Source organism: Mustela putorius, unplaced genomic scaffold (genome assembly GCF_011764305.1).
Source record: "Mustela putorius furo isolate JIRA1106 unplaced genomic scaffold, ASM1176430v1.1 tig00003901_pilon_pilon_pilon, whole genome shotgun sequence".
NCBI classification, from domain to species: Eukaryota; Metazoa; Chordata; class Mammalia; order Carnivora; family Mustelidae; genus Mustela; species Mustela putorius.
Genome location: NW_025422049.1, coordinates 9109210 through 9134342, shown reverse-complemented (window position 1 = coordinate 9134342; position 25133 = coordinate 9109210). Strand labels below are relative to the sequence as shown.

The following is a 25133-nucleotide window of genomic DNA, read 5'->3' as shown; positions in this document are numbered from 1 at the left end:
TCCCGGAAGCCGTGGAGTGCTTGCTCCGGAGCAGGTAGGATATTCTGAAAACTGGAACGCACGATCTGAACACAGTTGGTAATACACCAGGTAGAAAAATAATACCTGGTCGAATCCCAGGAATGGGTTTTTCCCTTTGAATTCATTTGTGTGGTGCTCCTTTAAACAACAGATCTAATCAACTAACTGGCTCTTTGGCAAATAGTCTCCTTGGGAGGAGCTGGACAGTGGATGACACGGTGGTATCAGAAAGCATCTGTAACTCTGGCTGCATCTACGTTCATAACCCTTAAGTGGACTGTACAGGAAAAAACCAACTTTTGGACTCTCTCTCCTCACCTGAAAAGCGCAGGCGCTCTTTAAGTGCAGTAAAGCTTTTGCTTCCTCTTAGCTATAATTAGTATTAATTGCAGGTGAATTGCTCTGGAGTTAACATGCAGCGACGTTTGAAAATGCACATTCAGTTCCACTTGAGAAATGCGTGCTATTTCAGCACGGGCCCATGAAGCCGAACAATATGTGTCGTATTAATTAGGTATGAAAAGGCACCTTGCGAACACGGCCAAACACGAGAGGCCAAGTGGTAATGGCGACAGCTGTACCTCAGGGACAAATAGATGTGAAGTTAGTGACCAGAGCAGGTCGGTTTTGAAAGAAGCTTTAGGAGCTGTGTGAAAGGAAAGGCTGTCTATTTTCAGGGTCCTACACATGACCCTGCGTTAGAGGTCACCCTTTGATGCTAAGCACAGGACTAGGAATCATCGACCACCCAACGGTATGCATGAAGTCACATTAAAATGTCTAATGGGAGTCATTTTTTCTCCCTCAGGGAATTTTCTCCGTGACGAATCCACATCCTGAAATTTTTCTGGTTGCAAGAATTGAAAAGGTGCTCCAGGGAAACATTGCACACTGTGCGGAACCCTACATCAAAAATTCGGACCCAGCAAAGGTAGTGGCAATGCTAGTTTGTGACCGTTTCAGCTTAATGTAAAATTTGCCTTTTGCTGATATTTTAAATGGTACTGTTAATGACCCCTCCAGGGAGCCTTGTTCTCTAAATGCGGTGTGCCATGTGAGTATGCGTGCTACAGCTTGAATGTGAGCCCCCCCCCTTTTCATTTATGTTCTGTTTACATGACAGTCTGATTGCTGCTTGCTTATCAAAGTAAGAGCAAAAGGCTTTTAGGCAACATCTGCTCATTGACACCATATCCTTGGCAGTAGCTTACTCTTTATTTCCAACTCTTCCATTCAGCTCTAGAATGTCAGAGCTGGGAGGTCCAGCCCTGGCTGTGATAAGCACACAAAAGATAAGAGAGCAAGAGATTCATGGAGCTAAGTGAATTCAATTCGAGGGGCCGTCCTTTATTCTGAAATTTTTGTTCTTCCTACCTTTTTGAACATTACGCTTGTGTGTCTTTCACGGAATGTTGGCATATGAAATGGTAGCGACTGTTTGTTTGTTTTTTTTTTCCTTAAAGATTTTTATTTATTTATTTATTTGACAGACAGAGATCATAAGTAGGCAGAGAGGCAGGCAGAGAGAGAGGAAGGTAAGCAGGCTCCCCGCTGAGCAGAGAGCCCGATGTGAGGCTCCATCCCAGGGCCCTGGGATCATGACCTGAGCCTAAGGCGAGGCTTTAACCCACTGAGCCACCCAGGTGCCCCTGTAGCTACTGTTTTAACTGTTGAAATGTCTTCGGATGGCAACATGGAAAGTCAGCGACCCCTGTAATCGTCCAAATTTCTAGATCATGAAATCCAGACTCCTGCAAATGAGTGACCTGGTCCTTTCCTCCTGTTTTACAAATGAGAAAACGAAGGCCCAGAGAGCGAAAGCATGCGTGGCCTGCTTCATTAGCGGCACTGCAGCTACTGTGTATTTACAAAGAGTCGATCTGTCATACGTGGTATCTGGTTATGTGTCCAAATAGTGTTTACTGAGCGGAAGATGCTGAGGGGACATGTGACTAATTTGTGTGCGAGAGAAAAGTCTCAACGATGTAGATAAGAGCCTCTAGCATTCTGCATCTCTGGGGATGAGCATCCAGCCGGCATTTTGCAGCTGGTTTCGGCTCTGTGGGCTGTTAATCTTCTGTCAGCTCCAGCGCCTTGCAAACAGCAGCTCCTTGCCCAGCCAAACTAATTGCATTGACTCTTGGTCACTTGGCTTTTTATCTTGGGAGTAAAAAGGTCAACTGTATTCAGAACAAACTTCTCCCAAGAATAATGAGTGTCTGCCAGCTCATGTGTGAAAGGAAATATGCATTAAAAATGCTCAAAATTTTCCCAGTAGAGATCTTTGGTACAAAATGTGCCCTACACCTCTTTTCATCCATCTTTGGATATCCTGATGAAGGCTCTGTTAATGATGAAACACAAAACACTTTTTTTAAAAAAAACCCACCAAACTCTGGTCTTGGGGTGCCTGGATGGCTCAGTAAGCTAGGTGTCTGCCTTGCCCTCGGGTCATGACCTCAAGGTCCTAGGATCAAGACCTGCGTCGGGCTCCCTGCTCAGCGGGGGGCCCGCTTCTCCATCTCCCTCTGCCCGCTGCTCCCCCTGCTTGTGCTCTCTCTCTGCCAAAAAATAAAATAAAATCCAATTGAATTTAAAAACAAGGAAAGAAAGAAAACTCTAGTGGAAAGTGGATAGCTGCCGCATCTTGTGTTTGTTTTTATTGGGAGCTCTTTCTTTTTCTTTTTTGCCAGACTGGGATGTTTTACATTGGTAAGTGGGGGAAATTATTGTGTGCTGTGAGTCTTTGGTTGTTCAAACACACGCTAGTGTGTCTTCTTATTTCTGCCCCTAGACGGCCCAGAAGGTGCACAGGACAGCAAAGCAAGTGTGTAGCCGCCTTGGACAATACAGAATGCCCTTTGCTTGGGCTGCCAGGTTTGTACAAATATAATCCTGACCTTTCTGTTCGCACTCATCTGTAAAGTTCACGGCTGTCATCCTTGCCGGCAGCATTTAGCGGGCGGTCTCTGACAAGCCAGGTTTATCCTTGGACACTTGGGACGTGGCCGGGTCCTCTCAGGGACCAAGTGGCTCTAGCAGCAGACATTTCTCTCTGGGGGCTGGGAGTCTGAGGTCCGGGTGCCAGCATGACCGGGTGATAGCGAGGAGCCTCTTTTAGGTTGCAGACAGCTAGCTGGCTTCTCCTTTATCTTGATCTAGCTGGCCTCTTCTAAGGGCACTAATCCCATTCATGAGGGCTCCAGCCTCCTGACCCAATCACCTCCCACACGCCCCTCCTCCTAATGCTGGCACTTTGGGGTTTGGCTTTCCACGTGGGAACTTAGGTGGGAGGTCACAGACGTGAGCTCTTCCACGGGATATGAGAATCCTTTTTCTTGCAATTTGCTGTGCCTCCAGGAGCCTTCCATTTCTTCATCTGTGGTGCTTCAGGGAAATTGGCTTTGGCCTCGGTTCCCAATCTGACCACCACTTAATTTTATTGCATTCTAAAGCAGAGTTTATTTGCTACAGTAATGGAATTTTTTTGCCCTCCCCAGAAAACCCAAGATTTTAGCGAATTATGTGCAGCGTGCCCACTGTTTCAAAGCTGGCTAAGTTTATGCTTTGAAAAGCTATCCTAGAATATTTCTGGAAACTGTACTAAAAATGAGAAGGCAAAAGAATGCGGTTGTTAAGTGCAAGCGGGTCATTCATGAATAGACTTGGTTTCTGATGACAGATGCGTGAAACCTGTCACGGGTAGTATATGTGGAAGGATGTTATCTCTAGTTCATCTCTTATGGTAGGTTATATATTTTTTCCCCCAGTTCTTGCAAGTCTACATACAGTGATGACTTAAAATGTCTTTCTTGTACCCCATCCCTTTGAAGTTCAGGTTCACTGGTTTGTGAGTGGTATAGCCTATACAGCTCACTGAAACTTCTGGGGGAAAGGGCACCATGTTCTGAGTAATTCAGTCCACTGTGTTCGCTGGGTGTTGGGGAGTAGCATAAGGGGAGGAGATTCTAAGCTAATTAACTCTTCTGTCAGTGTTTATAATCATTTCATTTGGGGGAAGCTTTCAGAACATACTGTGTGTTGGTAGATGAAAAAGCATGCTTGTCCTCATTTTGTGGGCTAGTTTCAAAAAAAAAAAAGAAGAAGAAGAAGATAACCACAGTTGGTGAATGGCGAAGAGTCACAGAGGTTGGTCTGTTTAGGAACTGGCGGGGGTGAAGTGTGGCTTTGGACACACGTCCTTAGTGGTGCTCTGGCCTGAGAAGTCTGTCACTGCTGTTGGGATTATTCAGAGTTATCTGGGAACCCTGTACAAGACGATTCTAAGTGCTTTAATGTGTACCTTCTTGAGAGGTGAGAACTGTTATTCCTGCTTGGTAGAGGAGGAAATTCAGCCATGGAACAAGTTAAAAAAAAAAAAATCCTTGCCCAACTTCCCGGAGCACATGGCCAAGCCAGGATCTGAACCCATAGCACGTGACCTCCGCCCATGCCAGACCACGGTAGCGCACAGCCCACTGTCGTGGCTGTTCAGTGCTGTTTGGTCAGTAGGAAAATGAGTTTAAAAAGTAATTTAGATATTAATTTAAAAACCTTTGAACGTAGACGCTCTGATTCCCTGTTCTGATGAGTAATTGGGCTCCCTTTTCCCTCCTGCAGCAAGAACTCACTCTAAAGGCTTGCCTGGGGTATTTTAAAGATGTATGCTAAACCCCTGTTTACTGAAAATAAAGGAGGTATGCTTAGAAGTAGGAACCATAGTTAATGCCTAGAAGCACATCTTAGGAGGCTTGGTGGGGGGGATTATGTTTTTGGCTAGAGCTGCTCCCAGTGTGTTGGGGGCTTGGCCATTACGGCCTATTTTAGCAGTAAGAAGCTGCCTAAAAATGGGATGGCGTCGGGGATGCCTGGGTGGCTCAGTCAGTTAAAGCGTCTGTCTTTGGCTCTGATCATGGTCCCGGGGTTCTGGGATCGAGCCCCACATGGGGCTCCCTGCTTAGTGGAGAGCCTGCTTCTCCCTCTCCCTCTGCCTTCCGCTCTGCCTACTTGTGGTCTCTCTCTCCATCGAATAAATAAATAGAATTTTTTTTTTTAATGGGAGAGGGAAGAGGGGTAAGGAATCATCCACACTTGTATTTGGAAACTCTACGTATATCTTGTAAACTTTGTATAAATTGACCCTAAAGCTTTAACTTAATGGTCATCAACTTAGAGACACACTTTACCTTTGATTCAAATGTGTGTGTTGTATGTATCTAGCTTGGGGGATTCTCACAAATGTTTCCAGTCACGTGACTACCATGCCAACCAAGATCTGGAGTGTGTCTGACACTTCAGAAAGTTTCCTCCTGCCCCTGTCCAGGCAGCCATCCCACTCCCATCACTCAGCCACCACGCTGATGGGTACCACTACAGATGACTTTTTTCTATTCTAGACCTTCCTACATAGGGAATCCTGCCGTATGTACTTTTGCATTTGGTTTCTTGTGCTCAGTTTGGCTTTGAGGTTCATCCACATTCTTGTAACATATCTGCCCTTCACTCTGAGTAGTATTCCACTGTCTGAATACACAACTGTGTATCCGTTCACTTGTTGATGAATATCCAGGCTGTTTCATTTCGGGGACGTAACAAGTCTGTGGCGAACATTTAGGTGTCCTGTGGAAATATGCCTGAGAGTGGACTTGCAGGGTCAGAGGGTGGGTATGTGCTGAATTTCCCAAGAAATTACCCAATGAGTTTTCCAAAGTGGTCGTACCACGTTGAATGTGCACCAGCAGTAAGTTTGTATTAATTTGTCAACACTTGAGAATTAAAAAAAAAAAATTCTCTTGTTGTTTTAGACCCATTTTCAAGGATACTCAAGGTTCTCTGGATCTGGATGGGAGATTTTCTCCTTTGTATAAACAAGACAGTAGCAAGCTTTCAAATGAAGACATTCTCAAGTTGCTCTCAGAGTACAAGAAGTAAGTGCTACTGTAGTAAATTGATAAAATAGATGAATTACAGTTTCTTGATACGATGAATGCGAGTCATATGTGGGAGAAACTGAATGCTTTGGAGCATTTTTGGATTTGGAAGTTTGCATATAGGGTAACCAGTGCATTCAGTATTCATAAATTTTAAGTATAAAATATTTCTTATTTTACACCTAGGCCAGAGAAGACCAAATTGCAGATTATTCCTGGGCAGCTCAACGTCACCGTAGAATGTGTTCCTGTGGAATTATCAAGTAAGAATTCACATGTTAAAAATAAACCTTTGAATCTCAGGTTTTTAATCTTTTCAATATATTTCTTGAGGTTTACACGGTGCTTTAAGTGTCTAGGGCTGCCATAAGAAACTCCTACAATTGGCTTAAGAAACTGCCATAAGAAACTCCTACAGTTGGCTCCTTAATTGGCTTAAGATGACAGATTCATTCTCTCCTGGTTCTGGAAGCTGAAAGTCAAGATCAGGATGTTAACAGGACTGCATTCCCTCCTAGTGCTCTAAGGCAGACTCCCTAGTCACTGGATTTAGGGCCCACACTAATGCAGTATGATGTCATCTTGACATCTGCAAAGACCCTGCTTCCAACTGAGCAGCCAGGTGGCCCTGTAAAGACCCTGTTTCCAAATACAGTCATATTCTGAAGTTCCGGTGGCCATGAATTTTTTGGGGATGGGGGACACTATTCAATCCAGCACATGTAGTGAATAGTTACAAATTAGGAAGGGTGTTAAGTTGATTTTATCAGATGCTGTTTCATATGTAATATATCCTGTAGTGGCTCTTCCCTAGTCAGTTTCTGCTGCTTTTTGCCTTGGGTAAATCCCATCAAGGAATCCAAAAGGAAGAGAGTTTCTTTTCCTCTCTAAAGACAAGGATCTAAGATCTCAGAAGAAGAATGGGCAGAAGACAGAAAAGACACTTTGCAGGAAGTAAAATGGAGTGGCTAATAAAAACTTGAAAAATGTTCAAATCTCTGTAATAATGCCACTAATGCAGTTAAAGTAGCAAAATGCTTTTCTTCTCTGTCGCATTTACAAAAATGTTTTAAAGTGCAGCTGTCTTAATGCTGGCTGGGTTTTAGCCAGGCACCATCACCTGTCGTGGGTAGGAACACGATGTGGTAATCGATGTTCACAGATGTCTAGAACTAAGGCATTTTGATTCTGAGCCTCTCTCTATCCGTTCATTTACTGAACAAACTTTGCAGTAATGGAGATTAACATCTAGGAGTGATAGACAGTAAATAAGAAAACAAATGAGCATTTTGAGTCGGTGATTGGGGTGGCCAAGGGAGGTCTTGGTCTGGCTCAGAAACTGAAGAATGTGAAGGAGATAGTATATGGTGGTTGGGGACAGTATGTTCCAGATGGAGGGCATTGCATATGGAAAGAACGTGAGGCGGGAGCAAGCTTGGTTCATAGGAGCAGAAAGGAAGCCAATGTGGTGTGTGGTGGGAGCAATGAAGATGGGAATGAAGCAGGAGAAGTTCTGCAGGAAATTGGATAGACCACAGTAACTCTTTAAAGGGTTGGATCTTAGTTCACGTGCCATAAGAGGTCACTAAAGGCTCATAAGCAGAGGCGTGGCACCAGATTCACACTCCAGAACACCTAAGAGTACAATGGATTATTTTTTCCCTAAAGAAATAATTTGGAACATAGACAGGAGTTTATGCACAAAGGTGTTCCTTTTCACGTCGTTTATTTTGGAGAGAGATTGGAAACAACCTAAGAATCCAGCACTGTCGGTGTGGTTAAGGTGTGATGGTGTACCAGGAAACTTCACGCAGCCTTTCATGAATGATGTTGATCTAGAGTCCACAGAAGAAAACATTAGATCAAATGCCAAACAAAAAACAAAAAAACCCCAAAACCCAACCCAGGATCAAGTTCCGTATATACAGTAGAATTTGTTTATTATTACGTAAAACAGACATCGAAAGGAGACGAGAAGAAAATATGTCAAAATAACTAACAGTAGTTCTGTCTGGACACTGGACCCATCACTTGTCTCCATCACTTGTCCACTCTAAGTATCACTGTAATAATTAGAGAAACCCGAACCCAGCAGAAAACACTGTGTCCTCAGGTGTGACTCTTCCTGGGTCTTCCTGTTCGATCAATACTGCAGTGCAGCAGGGACAAGCAATGTTAGAGCTCCTTCAGTATACGAATCACCTCTAGTCCCAGGGCTGCTCGGATAACCTCAGCTGCCACACTTTCCTGAGCCTTCGTGCTTTTCACCTTCCAGAGTATTGAATTTATTATTGGCAACACATCCCAAGATCTGTCATTTCCAAAGGCCTCCTTTATTTCTTGGTGAAAATTGCACCTGCACCAAGTTAACTTTTTGCAGAGTGACTATCCATGAGCTAATTGGAGGCATACATTCACTGTTAGTTCCCTGATACCAATAAAAATTTGCAGTGAAAGCTAAATTGCAGCCACAGGAGGAAAAAATGTAATGGATTTCTCTGCAGAGTTTAAATTTGTAAAAATTATGATGTGTTATATTTGGCAAATCACTCTACATTGAGAACGAACCAGCAATCGTGTCTGGTTGGGATGGTCCCACTCAAATCAGTACCAGGCTACGCCATCTTGTCCTTCTGGATGCTTAAAGTGGTTGTATGACTTTTTGTCAATCACTAAGAATTCTGTTTGTGAAATCACTCTTTGAGAACGCAGTCTGCGTATATTTTTATAAAGGCAGGAATGTGTTCGTGATTGCTAAATTGTATTATCTTTGCCTGTTTTCTTTCTTCTGGCATAGATTGTATTACTTCTTCATATGTGCCCCTGAAGCCTTTCGAAAAGAATTGTCAAAATATTACTGTGGAGGTCGAAGAGTTTGTTCCAGAAATGACAAAATACTGTTATCCATTTACTGTTTACAAAAACCATCTGTATGTATATCCCTTGCAATTAAAATACGATAGCCAGAAAACATTTGCCAAGGTAAGCAGTATGAACTGTACATTTTGGGGTATAAAATGCAATTCATAATTTTCTGGTTTTAGGACTCATTTTGAGTGATTAATCATTTTTAGGCAAGGAACATTGCGGTGTGTGTGGAATTCCGGGATTCAGATGAAAGCGACGCTGGCGCTCTAAAGGTTTGTTTATAATCTCGAAAAGCATATGCTTTTAGTGTAAAGTGCCTGGGTGACTCAGTGGGTTGGGTGTCTGCCTTCGGCTCAGGTCATGATCCCAGAGTCCTAGGATCAAGCCCCTCATCGGGCTGCCTGCTCAGTGGGGAGTGGCTTCTCCCTCTCCCTCTGACCCATCCCCTGATTGTGCGCACACACATGCCCTCTCTCAAATAAATAAATAAAATCTTAAAAAAAGAAGACGATAAAAAAAAAAAAAGATGACGATAATGATTTTGGTACTTGGTGGTTTTATAAGCTAAGTTTAATTTCTTTAAGCGCCACAAAGAAAATGTACTCAAGAGATGATGGTGCTATTGCCTTTTCTACTCTGACACATTAACTGTAAGGATAAAATATTTAAAAAATATCCAAACAAGGTAGGAGCTTGTGTAGCTTTAAAAATGGGTAAGCTTCATAGACCAGCATTTTGCTTTTGCACCTCTTTGATTTTGCACCGCTCTGATGTGCCATCACAAGGTCATTTTCTCCTGTGACCTGATAGTTTCTAATGGTATCATCAGGGGACTGTAAACTCTTTTCTCCTTGAAACCCGAACAGGCTTCGAGCTATCAGAAGCACAGCATGACTGCTTTGATCTGAGACAGGACTTCTCCGCTGGTGCCTCCAAACTTGGATTCCTGGTGGAGGCCAAGTAGAATCTTAGTGTTCTCTGATGGAACAATCCTTAAATACCTCTCACGTCACCGGGCCTCTGTCTTTTCGCTCTTGAGCATATTAATCAGAGGCCTGAAAGAAAAGTTCCAAGAACATTTAGCTGTCACGATTGGTTTGGCTGGGCCCCTACTTCTCTAGCTTGAGCCTAAATCAGACAGATGACGGCTAGTCCTCCACTCAGACCTCCTGGGGGAAAAGCCTGAAAACCCTTAACTAAGCCATTGACTGGATGTTTAATAACCCCCAGCTTTGAAAAGAGGTGTTTCATTGTTTTTGTTTTTTTGTGTTTTGGGAGGGTTTTTTGTTTGTTTGTTTTTTGTTTTATTTTGTTTGTTTCCACCGAGAAACCTTAGTTAAGAATTAGCTGGCTCAAATTAGGTGCATTTTCTCTGATTCCCTCCTCACTGGACATGAGAATGACTCTTCCTTTTCCCCCCATGCAATGTCCTTTCGTACCCTTAAAGAGTCTTAGCTTACCCCTCCACAGTTCCCGCAAATTGCCTCCAGAACTGTATTTCAGGAGAATTGGCAATGCATTCACAGGGAGTTCTGAATTTCATTTCTTAGCTGGCCTAGAGGCTGGCTCTGAAGTGACAGGGCGAGGCAGTTAGTACTCCATATTTATCCTTGAGCTTATCGGGCCCGTAGAAGTGCAAAACTCACACCAGAAACGCAAATGGATCTTTCCGTGGAACCATAGAAAGCCTTGCATTTATTTTATGGGTCTCACAGAAAGCCAGTGACTTTTAAAACGTGGCTCGTAAAGTGAGCCAACAGTAAGCTTGTCTGTACCTGGGTGGACATGCAGTTTTTCATGCCTTTAGTCTAGGAATGCGTGTGTGGTTTAGCTCCTTACCTTGCCCGCCGCTCAGAGCGTCCAGCAAATGCTGCTAACTGCCTGGTGGGGAGCTTCTCCTAGGAAAAAAGGCAAATGGCATGAGACAAGTCAGCTTTCCAGATCTGGTTTCAGAGTGTTCCCCTCCCAAATGAGTAGCCACGTTTGACTTCTTGCTGTCAGCTAATGGGGAAGTGCGTTTTCTTGAGGACCAGAAATTCGGAAGCATCCATGCGGCCAAGTTCAAGGGTGTCTGGGGTGGTAGCTGGAGTGACTGTAAATGATTCGGAATTTACAAGCTCATGGTGGGCTTGGCCATGGCCGTGGGTTCACGGATACCTCTAACTGTGTGTGGTTCCGTTGTGTTATATGTAAAGGCCTTCGCTGAGATGGGTGACTCCATTTCCTTCTTTTGCAGTGTATTTATGGAAAACCCGCAGGGTCTGTTTTTACCACAAATGCTTATGCTGTTGTCTCGCATCACAACCAGAATCCAGAGTTCTATGATGAGGTAAGAACGCATTTTTCTGATGTTCATAAAACACAGTGGTGGCTCTTCTTTTTCTCTTCATCTCCATCATTTTCTCTGCCCTTGAGGTCCCTGAATGTTTTGTCCTTTGAAGATAGACACACCAAGGCGAAGGGCTTGGCGCCCTTCGATGAAGGGGGAATTCGCCCACCAATGGAAGGGGCTCTGGTGAGACCTAAACATGTGGGGAAGAAACAGGAGACCAGAGCTAGGGTTCTAGCCTCACTTTGACAGCTGGCTCCGTGACCTTGAGCAAGTCAGTTTCTCCTTTTCCTAGTCTCCCATTTCCTCAGCTTTCGAAGAAGAAATTCAGATGAGACATCCTGAACGCCCTTCTGCATCTTTCTTCCTGTGGTTTTGCATGGGGCTGGGGGCACAGCTGCTGTGGAAGTGAAATGCTTTGAGAGACACAGCAGCATGGGAGGGCCGCCAGGACCCCGTCGACCGCTCTAGTGCCTCGGTACAGTGTAGACAAAAAGGAGTGGGATGACCTGTCCAGCTCCATGCCCCCGTCCACCCCAGTTGACCTCTCTGCCTCTGCCTCTTCTTCGCTTTCCTTCTCCATCTCTTGTCTCTTTGTACTTGCCATTGTCTCTCTTAGTGTCTCTGGCACAGCCTCTTCCAGTCGGTGTGTCCCTGACTTGTCCAAATCTGCAGACCGCTTTTGATTCCCACGTGTCTCTGTGAACCTGGCTATGCATCCCAGGCTGGAAGCTTGGCTCTTTCTGCTTCTCAGAGCTCTTTGTCTGAAACCATCCCCACTGCTGTCACGGTTTTTCCCCAGATCCACCTGCTCTCATGGTCCGGGGTTGGGGGGTTGTATCCCAGCTTTAGGCCACCTCCCTTTCTCCATCCAGCGCTCTTGGTGTGGTGGGGGCAGGGAGGACCAGAGCAGTGCCTTGCAGCTTTGTCCCCCGGGGAGGGTGGATGCCCACATTTCTATGCAGCAGAGCGTTAGGCACCCAGATGGTCTGGCCGCCGTGAATAGGCGTGTTCATGGTGAAATATACCTACAACTGAAATTAGTCTTACACCAAAACCCTGCCTTGTGTGAATGATGATGAGGCCAGATGTCCAGCACCAAGCTGTTTTAATATACAAAACAACTGTTTTAATATATCCCCCTCCCTCATGGACACCCGTTACTCCAGAAGACTTGATCATGTAGCAAGTAATCCACATTATTTTGGGGGGGCCCGAAAGAAACGGGCTTTTCAGACACTCGGTCTCTATTGACCAAGACAGAGCGAGAGATCGCAAGAGGTTGCTTGTGTCTCAGGCAGGTGTACGAACATGCATCTGATCTATTAAATTTGCGATGTTTTTTGTATACTTCTGGGGGGCTGTAAAGACATTTGTGGGGTCCTGATTGGAAAATCACTTGAGATGCTTGTATTAAAGTATCAGTTTCTAGGATTGAAGTCATGTACCAAGGGTGGTGACTTCTATTTTTTTATTCAAGAGTTATCTTGCGTTTTTCTTCAAAGGCTACATATGTGAACTGTAACTGGTGGATACCGTAATACCATAGTGAGTTTTTGCATGTATATTTGCAAAGCTTAATTCTTTTTTTCCCCATGCAAAGGAAGGCAACAATTTAGAGAAAAGGAGACTTTCAAATTCAGTACACATTTTAGATTGATTGTGTTCACTAACTCAGATTGAGTTCACATACTCTCCCTAGGCTATGAGGCTGTGGTTTCGATCCAGTGTTTTAGAAAATCTGCTGCAAAGCTGCATCTAGGAGAATCCTTTGGACTCGCCAGCACAAGCCATAAATCAGCCCTCACTACCCAGGAGGCTATTGTTGTCAAATTGAAACTGACTGGAAAAGTCTTTAGAGTACATTTAAAAGATAACTATTATTTGATGACTTGGCTTGCTGTTTAGAAAAAAAACATGTCATCGGAAAAATATGATGAAATTGAACTAAAGGTCTGACTGTCCAGCTTGACAACGAAAACAAAACAAAATGTGATGTGTGATTTTGCTGTCATTTCAGATTAAAATTGAGCTTCCCATTCACCTGCATCAAAAACATCATTTGCTTTTTACTTTTTACCACGTGAGTTGTGAAATTAACACAAAGGGAACAACCAAAAAGCAGGACACAGTGGAAACTCCGGGTATGTGTACTCTTTCACTGTCTCTTTCTACAGCTATTTGAGGTGGAATTGTCTAGAATGTAACTTCTTTTCCTCAAGCTACAAACCACTTCTTCCCCTCACCAAAAAGTACGTTTCCAAGTTAAAAAGTTCATCGGTGAAAGATGAATTATAGGTTCATTTGAACATCATTTCTTTTAAGTAGAATGGCTCAGCAGCCAGAACTTTACAGTTTGGCTCGCTAAGGGATTGGGAAGTAAGCCCAGAGCCCAGGGATATATTGAGCCAGAGGGAGATTGGGGACCCACCTGGTTCTAGTGAGAGCAGAACAGATTTAATGAATTTGAGTCAATTTGAGCTGGTAGTGAAGGGTCAGTCCTGGTCCCATCCAGCAAAGCTTTAGATAAATCAGTGGGAAGCATCCTTAGGCGAACACAGAGGCCCTACAAACATGGAGTATGCCACTGCCACTAGATAAATGTCAGCAGCGCCTGGGATTCAGAGCTAAGCTAGCCTGGAAATTCATTCACTCATTCATTCATTCATTCACCAAATATGTCTGTGTATTTATTATGTGCAAGGCATTACAGTAGGTACTAAGGAGAATATAATGGAGATTCAAACACAGATCTTGTCTTCAGTGAGCCTGTGGTCTAGCAGGGGAAATGAGATCTATATAGACAATGATAGGACAAGACAGGAAGTAATAGCTACCGAAAAAGCGGTGCTGTGTAATTTCAGGGAAGAGTGAGTTACTACTTCGACTGGTTGGAGGGACTAGTGGCTGGGAGTCTGGGAAGGCTTCCAGGAGGAGGTGATATTTGGGTGAAGCCTTAAAGGGGCAGGGTAGAGTTTGAGAATGCAGTGATGGCAGGAAGGTAGATTCCAGAACGACAGAAGAGCTTGTCCAGAGGCCGAGTATTGAGGGATATGGACAGGGAGTCATGCGTAAGTTCAGTAGGACCAGAGCATGGGGTATTGGGAGAGGAATCAATAGGATTTCAGGTTGAAGAGAAGGCACCAGATCATGGAAAGCCTTGAATGCCAGGCTGTGGATTTGACTGTATTCTGTCACCAGCATGGAAATATCGGAGGGCTGTAAATGCTGGTAAGAACTCTTCTACAGGAAGTCCCATTGGGCAGCGATGTGATGGCGGAGGGAGTTAGAGCAAGAAAGAAGGAAGAGGCATCAGTTAGGGGCTACTTCAGAGGTCCAGGAGGAAAGGGGGCCGCCCTACGGCAACAGCTGGGCAATGGAGAGAAAGGAATTGCAGAAGAAGAATATATATTGGTTCTGGAAAATGGTTAGCAACTAGAGAGAGATTATTCGGAGTTAGCGCTGAAGTGTCAACACTGGAAGGAAGGAATTTGCAAGTAGCAGAATCACGGGGTGGCGGGGAATCCTAGGTTTGGGACTGCCATTGAGTTCGGGGTGCTGGTGAGACCTCAGAGTGATGCCTGCCGTGCAGCCAGACTGACGTATTAGGAAGTTGGCCTTAAGGCTCACGTGGTCCTGTTCTCTGTCTCCACGGGAAATGCAGTTTGATCAGGGCAAGGGACCTCGGGGGTTGAGAAGAAATCGGGCAGAACAATAGGAACCCAAGATAGTGCACGTCCTAAAAGACAAATTACTCTTTCCTTATTTAAGTCCTAGACTGAAGTGGGCCAAGGGCTCGGTAGCGCATGGGATGGTTATTCCGTGGGCCCCTTATCATGTAGAACTGTCCACCCATAAGTGGCTTCACATCCCTGAGCCAGAAGGCATGTGCTCGACACCGTACCTTTCCAGCTTCCAAGGGCTCTGAGTTTTGACTGAGAGACACCCTTGGCTGTGCTTTGATAAATTCACAGCGCAAGAATGTTGCTGAAGCAATTCCACGGAGACCAAAAGTAGACTGGCAGTTGCCAGGGACTGGGGGAAAGGGGAAGTAGGGAGTGACTTCTGAGGGGTGTGGAGGTACTTTTGTGGCTGTGATGGAAGAGTTCTGGAATTAGGTAGTAGTCGTGGATGCCCGGCTTTGTGAATATGCTACAGACCGTTGATGAGTACGCTTGAAATAGACAAGTTGTATGGTATCTGAATTCTAGCTCAATAAAAATGTCTATGGGGGAAATTTTCACCCAAGAACAAGAAAGAGATTTTTCCTCTTTTTCTGGACTGGTAACCTTTGGTCACGTGTCTGATTTTTTCAGTTAACTACCCTGACAGAACAGCTCCAAATGTGCTCATATTAACTTTTGTCTGCTCCTTTTAAGAGAAGAGCTCTGGGTAAACTATTTCTGAAGTTATGCTAGTAAAGATGGCCTTCAGGCGCCTTTTGGAGTCTGAGAAAACCATTCAGTCTCCTTAGAGAAAGCAACATATTTGTCTTCTTTGAAGAATTAAAGCATTTGCCAAATGAAAACATTCTAACCAGATTTGTGTTGACTTCTGTGTTCACAGTATAAACACACACACTCACGCAAAGAATTTTAGTATATGTGCTGCCGAAGCGAGCACTACGCAAAGAATTTTAAAAGAATCAGAAGGCAGCGGCTTTCAAAAAGGGCCCTCCAGCCAACACCCTCACTCATGTGCCAAAACTTGGTCCCAAGCAAGCTTTTTTACAGCTGAGTTATAAACCCTTGAAGCCCAGAGTAGTAGGCTCTATAATGGAAATAATGACCCTGCTCCAGCTGAGGAATACAGATGGCTCAGGCTTTTTTAGCTGGAACGTGATGAGTTTTCTAATAGAAATCCAAGAAGCTCTTTTTAGGAAATACAGAGAAAATGCAGGGAAATTGCTCCGTGGATTCAAGTCTTAATGCTGTGCCCCATCTGAATTCTGCTACTACCCCTCTGCCTTCTGTCGTCAGGAAAACCTGACCTTGACTTGTGACCTTAATTTTCCATAATCCCTCACCGTTGGGTTGCTGAAAGAAAATGCGCAACACACTGATTGCTGGCTAAGATTGTCCCAGACCCGGGACTCTGTGCTCTCACTAAGGATGGATGTGAGAGCTCCAACTCTTTTCAAAAATAACTCTACCATGAGTTACTCCCCAAAGGGTAAAGATAGTGGTACCGATGCACTTGAAAAATTTTTCAGGTGTTCTCCTATATTCTCTCTCTGGGGTCTCTCAGTAACTAGGAAGTGGGAAGACTACGTTCTTTCCCAATTTATAGTCCAGGAAGTTGAGTAGAGAACATGTTAGTGGACAGGGTGGGATTAGGAAGCCAATTGCATTGTTCCCTCCCCAGGGTTCAGATGCCCACCGCATGGACTCCCATATACAGACCCCCCGAAACATCGTCACCCTGCCCTGTACTCCAGCAGTCAGAGATTTATGTAGCTAATTGCATTTGCAATTTCGTTTCTCATCTCTCATCTCATCTTGATTATTGTCTTGGCAGTTGGCTTTGCCTGGGTACCTTTGCTGAAGGATGGGAGAATCATTACATTTGAGCAGCAGCTGCCAGTGTCCGCCAATCTTCCTCCAGGCTACTTGCATCTGAATGATGCAGAATCAAGAAGGGTAGGAAAATCACTGCCTTTGCTGAAGGCATTGCCATGAAATATTTAAAAAGTAGACTTCCGTATTCTAGCGGATAGCTTCACAGAGTCCGGTCTGCGGGCTGGTCCACAGGAAAGGTAAGTATGGAAAAGGAGTGTTTGAAAACTTTGAGAGCAGTGTGACCAAGGTACCTCCTATCTGTTGATTCTTTTTTTTTTTTTTTTAAGATTTTGTTTTTAAGGAATCCCTCCACCCAACATGGGGCTCGAACTCATGACCCCGAGACCCAGAGTCCACATGCTCTTCTGACGGAGCCAACCAGGCACCTCTAGTGTCTGTTGGTTCTGAGGACAGTTTTAAGAGCTGGGGCTTGGATTTTGGACATCATCTTTAAAAATGCATTTATTTAGTAATTCATTTTTATTGTGATTTTTAAAAGTATCAGCCTGCAATGGATTAGAAATTCAAAATGATTTCAGATCCGTTTACTCTCAAGGCAGGTTATCATCTCCAGTAATTCCCTATGTGTGAAACAAATGCATTTGTTTCTGGGGTTCAAAAAAAAGGGAAAAAGTTGAAATGCATGAAGGTGTCATGTGTCACTCATCTATCCATAGGTATGTTATGGAAACTTATCTATTTTCTGTTCACAGCAATCTAATGTGGATATTAAGTGGGTAGATGGTGCGAAGCCTTTGTTGAAGATTAAAAGCCACTTAGAGTCTACGATTTATACTCAGGTAAGTTTCGTCGTGTTAACTTTGTCAATTTTGATATTTGATTTTTTTTTTTTTTAGTTTGTTTTGAGGAATCTCTACACCCAGCGTGGGGCTCGAACTCACGACCACAAGGTTGAGTGTCACATGCTCTTCTGACTGTGCCAGGCGGGCGCCCCTGAATCTGTTTCTTGTTTTAGAATAGACTGTATTTGATTCCTGCGACCTTAGAGAAATTGTGGCCTCAATGACTTTCTCATTAGTAATAACATCATTCTTAATAGTTGTAACTCAAATTTTATAATCCCTTTCAAATCCCCAAATCTGTTTATTCCCTTTAAATGGATTCAAGTCTCACAAAAGTCTGAAAGGATTGTGGAGGCCCTTATCACCTCTTTAAAATTTTTTTTTTTAGTTTTTGGGACAGTTTGGGCTTTACAGAAAGACAGGATGGTACAGAGAATGCCCATATACCCTTTACCTCCTTTCCCTGTTAGTTTTTTTAGTATATGTGCTGCCAAAGCAGCACTCCCTGTTACTTTTTTGAAAGATTTTATTTATATATTTGAAATAGAGAGATAGCACAAACAGGGAGAGGGGCAGAGGGAGAAGGGAACAGGGAGCCCAATGCAGGACTCAATCCCAGGACCCTGGGATCATGACCTGAGCCGAAGGCACACGCTCAACCGGCTGAGCCACCCACACATTCCACCTAGTTAACCTCTTACATTCATTAGTATGGCATGCTTGTTACAGTTAATGAACCAGTAGTGATACCTAACTAATGACTAAGGTTCGTATTTACTCAGATCGTCTTAGTTTTTACCTATTAATGACTTTTTGTGTTCCACAGTTCTGTCCAGGATAGTGTATGACATCTAGTTGTCCCATCTTCTGAGGCTCCCCTTGGCTGTGACAAGTTCTCAGACATTCATTGTTTCTGATGACCTTGCCCGTGTTCATGAGTAGTGACAGTTGGTAGGCTGCCCTTGTGTTAGAGTTTGTCTGATGTTTTTCTCACTGTTAGACTGGAGTCGAACCCAGAAATTTGCAGTCAGTGGGTCATGGATGACTAGTACAGTTTGCTCTTAGCCTTACCAGGCATGCAGTTAGAATCAGATATCTATTAGAAGGCTCAGGCACCGTTCAAAATATCACCGATGGACAAGATGCAGTCAACGTTCCTTGGTGTCGCCTTTATGAGGTCCATCTTGACACGCCCCCCCGCCCCCGCTCTGCCCAGTTCACTATTTCATGGATGGAGAAACCAAAACTCAGGTTAGATGACTGACCCAAGGTCACACAGATGCTAATTGGAGGAAGCAGGTCAAAATCTACATCTTACTCTCCCAGTTCCAGATACAGTACATGCTGTCCACAGAGCCCGCATGTAACACCTAGATCCCATATAGGACAGCCAGACACTCGCCGGCCAAGTGCCGTGATAGATTGAGCATCGAGTGCCTGGACCTGTCTGGTAGCTCCCTGTGGCTCCAGACCCCTTTTCCTACTCATTTCATTAAAAATGTAGAAGCAGGCCAACTTCAGAGGCTGCACCCATCAAAAACAGAATTAAACGGAGGTTTGACTAGTTGCACAAAAATTGTGGCTTACCCGGGATACTTAGGGACATGCTCGCTTTGCCTGGCTTTGCTGCTTTGTGCAATGGTCCAGGGGACTAAAGGTCATGGACACAGACGTTGATAGATGCAGCTGCCCAGTCTGGGCGAGCGAAGACCCGGATGGGTAGGTTTGCAAGATGTGGGCGGAGTGGGCGCTGGAGAGCCCATGTCCGAGGGTAAGGAATCACATTTCACGTGGCTGTGTCCATCTGTTTTTCAGGATCTCCATGTGCACAAATTCTTCCATCATTGCCAGCTGATTCAGTCAGGCTCGAAAGAGGTTCCAGGGGAGCTCATTAAATATTTAAAGGTAAATGAACGGCTTTCTGTGAAAAGGTTTGGTTTTAGTGTCTTCCTTGTTGCCACCTTTTGATGGGGGCAGAGGGAGTCAAACTAACCCCTTACCATACTTCGGGCCGTGTACCCTCAAGAGAATACTTTCCGTGTGCTTTTCTTTCAAGTGCCTACTTACAAGCAGACCTCAGAGTTGCAACCTTAGCAAGGGATTTTGTAACCAGAATCTGTCGACATATTTATGAAAATCTCATGAGGATGTTTATTTCAGTTCCATAAGTGGATTTTTTCAGGTCTTTTCTCTTCCTGCTGACTGCCCAGGAAGGGTGCTGTGGGGAAAAGGGTCAGGACTGAAATGGAGTCCCCTTTGCTTGGAATAAAATGACAATTCCTGGGTCTGTGGGTGAAAGAATATTAAAAGGGCCAAGTAAAGACAGAGAACCCTCATTTCTGCATGTTGTGTGGGAGTGAGCCTTAAGGAACACCACATTTTATCCAGTGTATCGAGAACCCAAGGCTCCCGTTCATTCCCTAACGTAGTAGGACTGAATTGCACATCACAGGACCTAGCTGACAGCCACTCTCCTTTTGGTTGACCTACCTTTGGTAGGTCAAAATTCTTTGAGGAATTTATTTAAAATAATAATTTATTTAAATTATGAAAAATTAAATTAAAATGAAATAAAAATAATTTATTTAAAATAAAAATTTTTAAATGAAATCTCTACAGGATTTCCCTTTGGACATAGGTTACTACTTAATGCTGTTCTCAGGAAACAAAAACGTGCATTTCTTTCAGAGGTAGTGCGAGATGAGATAGCATGGGTGGATGGTGGAATCATTTGCCGAGTTTGTGTCCTAGACCTGTCCCTCATTAGCTCGGGGACTGGGCTTGGCCAAGTGACTGAGCTATTCCAAGCCTTCGTTTCTTCATCTGTCACATAGGGAGAACCATTAACGCCAACCTGTATGGTGGTTTTGAGGCTTACGTGAGCTAGGGCATCTGCTACGTAGTGCAGTAATCCCGGAGTCTACACTGATCTCTTGAGCGCTTTCGATGGGCCAAGCATCATTCTAAGTGTTTGGAATGTAACTGAAGAAAACAAACACTCTCCCCGTCGTCAGGGGGCTTACTTTCTGGTGGAGGGGGATGGACAATAAACAAATGAATACATGAATATATACATTCATTCAGGTGGTAATAAGGGCCACAAAGGAAACTCAAACATATCAAAGAGAAAGGAAGAGTGAGAAGGGGTCTCTCTTCTGGGTCAAGTGTCAGAGAAGGTCTCTGGTAAAGTGACATTTGCCAGAGACCTAAGGGAAACGAGGGCGCCAGCTAGGTGACTTGGGGGGTGCTGGGAACAGCAAGTGCAAAGCTCCCCCCCGCCCCCCAGGAGCTAGCTTGGCGTGTTCAAGGGACGGTGGGAATTCCAGAACGTAGGGCTGGCACACGGAGGGAGAGACCCTCATACTGGAAAGGTAGCTGAGGAGCTAGCCAGGTCACGCCTTGTAAGCCACGATGAGGAGTTTGAATTCTACCTTCGATGAGATGGGAAGCCCTGCGGGGCGATGAACAAAGGAGCCCCATGATGGGATTTGGGTTTTTAAAGTCTTATCCTGCCTACCAGATCGAGCGTGAACTGTTGGAAGGGTAGAAGCAGGGGGATAGTTGATAAATGATGGCTATTATTCTTAATCATCATTAAGAAGTCTGATCGTCCTCTACCTTCCAAATCCTTTCCTTGGGTAATGTCTAGAATGCCTTCTTTATGTATGTATGCTTAGCCTACTAAGTTCTTTGGCTTTTCTTCCAGTGGGGAACCTTTGTAAAGTTTTAACGGAATGCAATAGAGCAGAGCATCATTTTCAAATGTACTGGTAGTCTTGAAATGGAGAAAAAAATGTACTCATATTTGTGTGGAAATTAGGGTGTGGAAATTTCTGATATTTATGTGACTTTTGCTCGCCCTCTAGTGGCAGTCAGTGAAATGCCGCATGATTACAGAAAGTGCCCAGTTCCTGGAAGGGACCGTTAGTCCTGAGTGAGAGTCTTGAGATTTTTTTTTTTTTTCTTTTACAAATGAGGAGACTGAAGCCCGAGTAGAGAGGACTTACCTGTGGTCGCTCACCTGGTTAGGAGCAAAGCCGAGCTGAGCCTGTGGCATGTGTCTCTTGACTCCTAGTCCCATAAATGACATTCTTTCGCCAATTCACTGGCCCTGTACTTGTTGAGCTTTTATTGTGTATGTAATAGCTTCTCAGGTGTTGTGAGGCTTGCAGAGAAGAATAACTTCGGGTCATTGCTCATGGAGATCTTAAAACCAGTCGGAGAGACAGGACATGTATAAGCAGAATGACGATATAAGTGAGTGGTACCAGAGAGAGTCTGGGGCAATATGTGATAGGCAGCAAATGCATGATCTAGGTTATAGTGTTAAGGGTCCAGGGAACTGAGGAATCCCTGAGACTAGACACCTCCATTCTTTATTGTAATGCTTCGGTTCCATATTTTATTTGTTGATTCAGTCATTCGCCAAATACTTAACCGAGCACCTCGTGGGGGCCAGCTAGTGCAGTGGGCACTAGGAATAGGATGGGAAAGCAGTTCAGACCACATCCCTGCTCTAGCCGGGGGTAGAGAGGGTATAAATGAGTAATTTGAGATCAAGATGTATGTTGCGGAGAAAATAGAATGGGTGAATGGGATCCGACATGAGAGCAGTGCATTCTAGATGGAGTTGTCGGGGAAGGCGTCTGAGGACATGATGGATGAAGCCAAAAGGAAATTGATGAGAAGAAGATAAGCATAGGGGTTAAAGCTGTGGCAAAGGAGGACAGAATATCACAGCAGGCGTAAACACCTTGCGATGGCGTTGGAAGGATGGAAAAGAAGAAAAGATGAGTAGAGCTGGAAAGCAGTGAGCAGCTTGTTGGGGGGGAGCATGAGATGAGCTTAGAGGGGGAGGCGGGGTAGGTATGGGAAGTCCTTGGCAGCCTTTTGTTCGTGGTGGTTTGTTTGGTCTATAACAAGGAGGAGAAAGAACACTCTAGTTGTGTTGAGAGTAAATTACCAAGGAGTGATACTGGATCAGTTTTGCCTTGAATGCCCATCTCTCTTTTCTACCTGACATTATTTATTTTAATTCTTACTTATTTGAGAGAGAGAGAGAACAAGCAGTGGAGAGGGGCAGTAGGAGAGAGAGAGAGAGAAGAAGACTCCCCACTGAGCAGGGAGCCCGATGCAGGGCTAGATCCCTGCACCTGGAGATCATGACCCAAGCCAAAGGCAGACACTTAACTGGCTAGCCACCCAGGCGCCCCATCCACTTCACTTTTCACCTGCATCCTCTCTGCAACCTCATTGGACATCCTCTACCCATGCGAAGACTCCATTGCTTCTTTCTTCATGCATTCATAATGCCACTATTGTACTATTCACCATTGGCGTTATAGGTTTAGTTCTAGGTCTTTCCCCACTGAGTCTCTGAACTGCTTGATGGGGGATCCAAGTGTTTTTGATGTGCTTGGCCCTTGGAGGGTCATTTAGTATGCCTTTGTCGAATGACTGAAATGAGCGGCCTCACCGAATTAGGGGTTTCAACTTACTTGGAAGGATGGTTAGGATGTGGCTAAAAACCGAACAAATGCACAAAGGTGGGCATGCGTAGGATATACTCCCAGAGCAGTCAAGGCACCGGTCTGGCCTCGTGAAGAATGAGGAGTGTTAAGGCTGGAGATCTAGGTTGGGTCTTAAGTAATCTTGGCCCTTAGGCCACAGTTTCTCAGCCTTGGCCCTGCTGACATTTTGGACGGGTTCATTTCTATTTGGTCAGTGGCTGTCCTGTGCTAGGACATTTAGCTGCATCCTTGGCCTCCATCCACTAGGTGTCAGTAGCGCTCGCGGTTGTGACAACCCCAAATGTCTGCGGACATTGAGGGATGTCCTGTGGGGTGGGAGGGCCAAGTGGCCCCTGGTTGAGAGCCACTGCCCTAGGTAATAGGGAAGCATCACAGGCATTTTGGGGAGAGGTGGTCTGATAGAACCAAATTGGGGGGAGATGCATCTGGAAATGAGAGCTGGATGTGTGGAAAGTCAAGAGACCCACTATGAAATGATAAGACTAATTTGGTTACAGATTAAGAGGGGTGATGGCAGTAAGGCTGGGGGTGGGGGGCAAAAGGAAGGAAGATCTCAGAGGATAGCCCACGAGTTCCTTGAGTTCGATCTCTTGCCTAGTGCATCGGACCAAAGAGAATCTGCCCAGAAGGAAGAGGTCACTGCCGAGATGCTTCGCGTGTAGATACTAGTGTTCTGAAAAGGGTTGGTGTGGCTAAGGACGGTGAGACAGAGCAAAAGAGAAATAGACCAGTCTCCTCCGTCTCTGCATTTCCCACCACGCTGAACCTTGAGCTGGTGTAGAAGGTGCCTGGTGAGACCTGTTTGTCTTTACCTTCCGGTTGGCTGGTTGATTAAATGGTCGAGTGAATGTCTGAGTGAAGGAAGGGGTGGGGAGAAGGGAAGGAAGAAGAAGGACATTTTATAGATTTTGCTGCCGGGATCATTTCTGAACATACGAACACGTTGCCTCTCTGTGCCTGGCGTACCTGTGGCTGGAGACAGGGTGTTAGCCCTGGGAAGAAATGGACTGTGGGGATTTTTGAATGCAAGTCTACCTCAGTTTGTGGATGGGGCCAGTGCGAAGCTAGTTACACGGAGGAGTGTTCTTTACTACATCTCACTTCCTTCTCAGCAGATTAGTGGATGGTCCACATTCTGTAGAACATGCTCCATGCTGGAGGCCAGCAGACCAGTCTCCAGAACCTTCAAACACATCTGCTCTCCCACTCCAGTGGAGTGCCGGTTTACCAGGAGTCCGTTGTCTTTATTCCCAAACCCCTTTATCCCACTTACACTTTTAATCTTTGGTAGATGAAGTGTTTCATGTGAAATACACGAACAAAATCTGAGTGCTGAAATAGAGATGTGGTTAAAGTAATCAACAAAACAAAGTCCCCTATTTTTAAAATTTTATTTATCATTTATTTGACACACAGAGAGAGAGCACAAGCTGGGGGAGCAGCAGGCACAGGGAGAGGGAGAAGCAGGCTCTCCGCAGAGCAGGGAGCCCGATGCGGGACTCAATCCCAGGATCCTGGGATCATGACCCGAGCAAAAGGCAGATGCCTAACTGACTGAGCCACCCAGAGTCCCCCAAAGTTCCCTGTGTTAGGAAGCTGCCATCAAAGTGGGCTTATATTCAAGTGAATGTATTTCTCGTTACTTAATTTTTTTGTTGCTTCACATTTGCAAGTTATAGCATATTTCTATGTGTTTTCATAACTAATAATGACTTGTTTTAGTGTTTGCATGCCATGGAGATCCAAGTCATGATACAGTTTCTACCTGTAATTCTTATGCAACTCTTCCGGGTTCTCACCAATATGACCCATGAAGATGACGTTCCTATCAACTGCACCATGTGAGTTTTGGTGTTATAATACAAAGATGCAACTTTTGTTTCTTTTTTTGTGTCTCTTCATTTTTCACTATAAATTTATCTTCCAGATAAGAACCCAAAAGTCAGATATCTAATAACCATTTTCTCTTGTTTCATGCTTCTCAGACTGGGGAACTTGTATCGCCAGGGATAGATGGTACCAGAAACCATAGAAGAAAATGTGTTTTTCTTCACCAGGGGTTCTAAAACCTGGCTGCATGTTAGAATCACCTG

General features: G+C 44.6%; 1 protein-coding gene across 4 annotated transcripts in view; it reads left to right on the top strand.

The window, feature by feature from the left end:
• Nucleotides 1–25133, top strand: part of DOCK11 (dedicator of cytokinesis 11) — a 191553-nt gene that overhangs the window by 80429 nt on the left and 85991 nt on the right. For all 4 annotated transcript variants that reach the window (XM_045068324.1, XM_045068323.1, XM_045068322.1 and 1 more), the window contains exons 13-24: nt 830–952; nt 2816–2898; nt 5826–5948; nt 6138–6214; nt 8749–8933; nt 9026–9091; nt 11056–11148; nt 13169–13292; nt 16666–16787; nt 17420–17506; nt 19325–19414; nt 24763–24881. In XM_045068324.1, the coding sequence (XP_044924259.1) occupies nt 830–952; nt 2816–2898; nt 5826–5948; nt 6138–6214; nt 8749–8933; nt 9026–9091; nt 11056–11148; nt 13169–13292; nt 16666–16787; nt 17420–17506; nt 19325–19414; nt 24763–24881 (1292 nt within the window). The remainder of the gene's footprint in view (nt 1–829; nt 953–2815; nt 2899–5825; nt 5949–6137; nt 6215–8748; nt 8934–9025; nt 9092–11055; nt 11149–13168; nt 13293–16665; nt 16788–17419; nt 17507–19324; nt 19415–24762; nt 24882–25133) is intronic.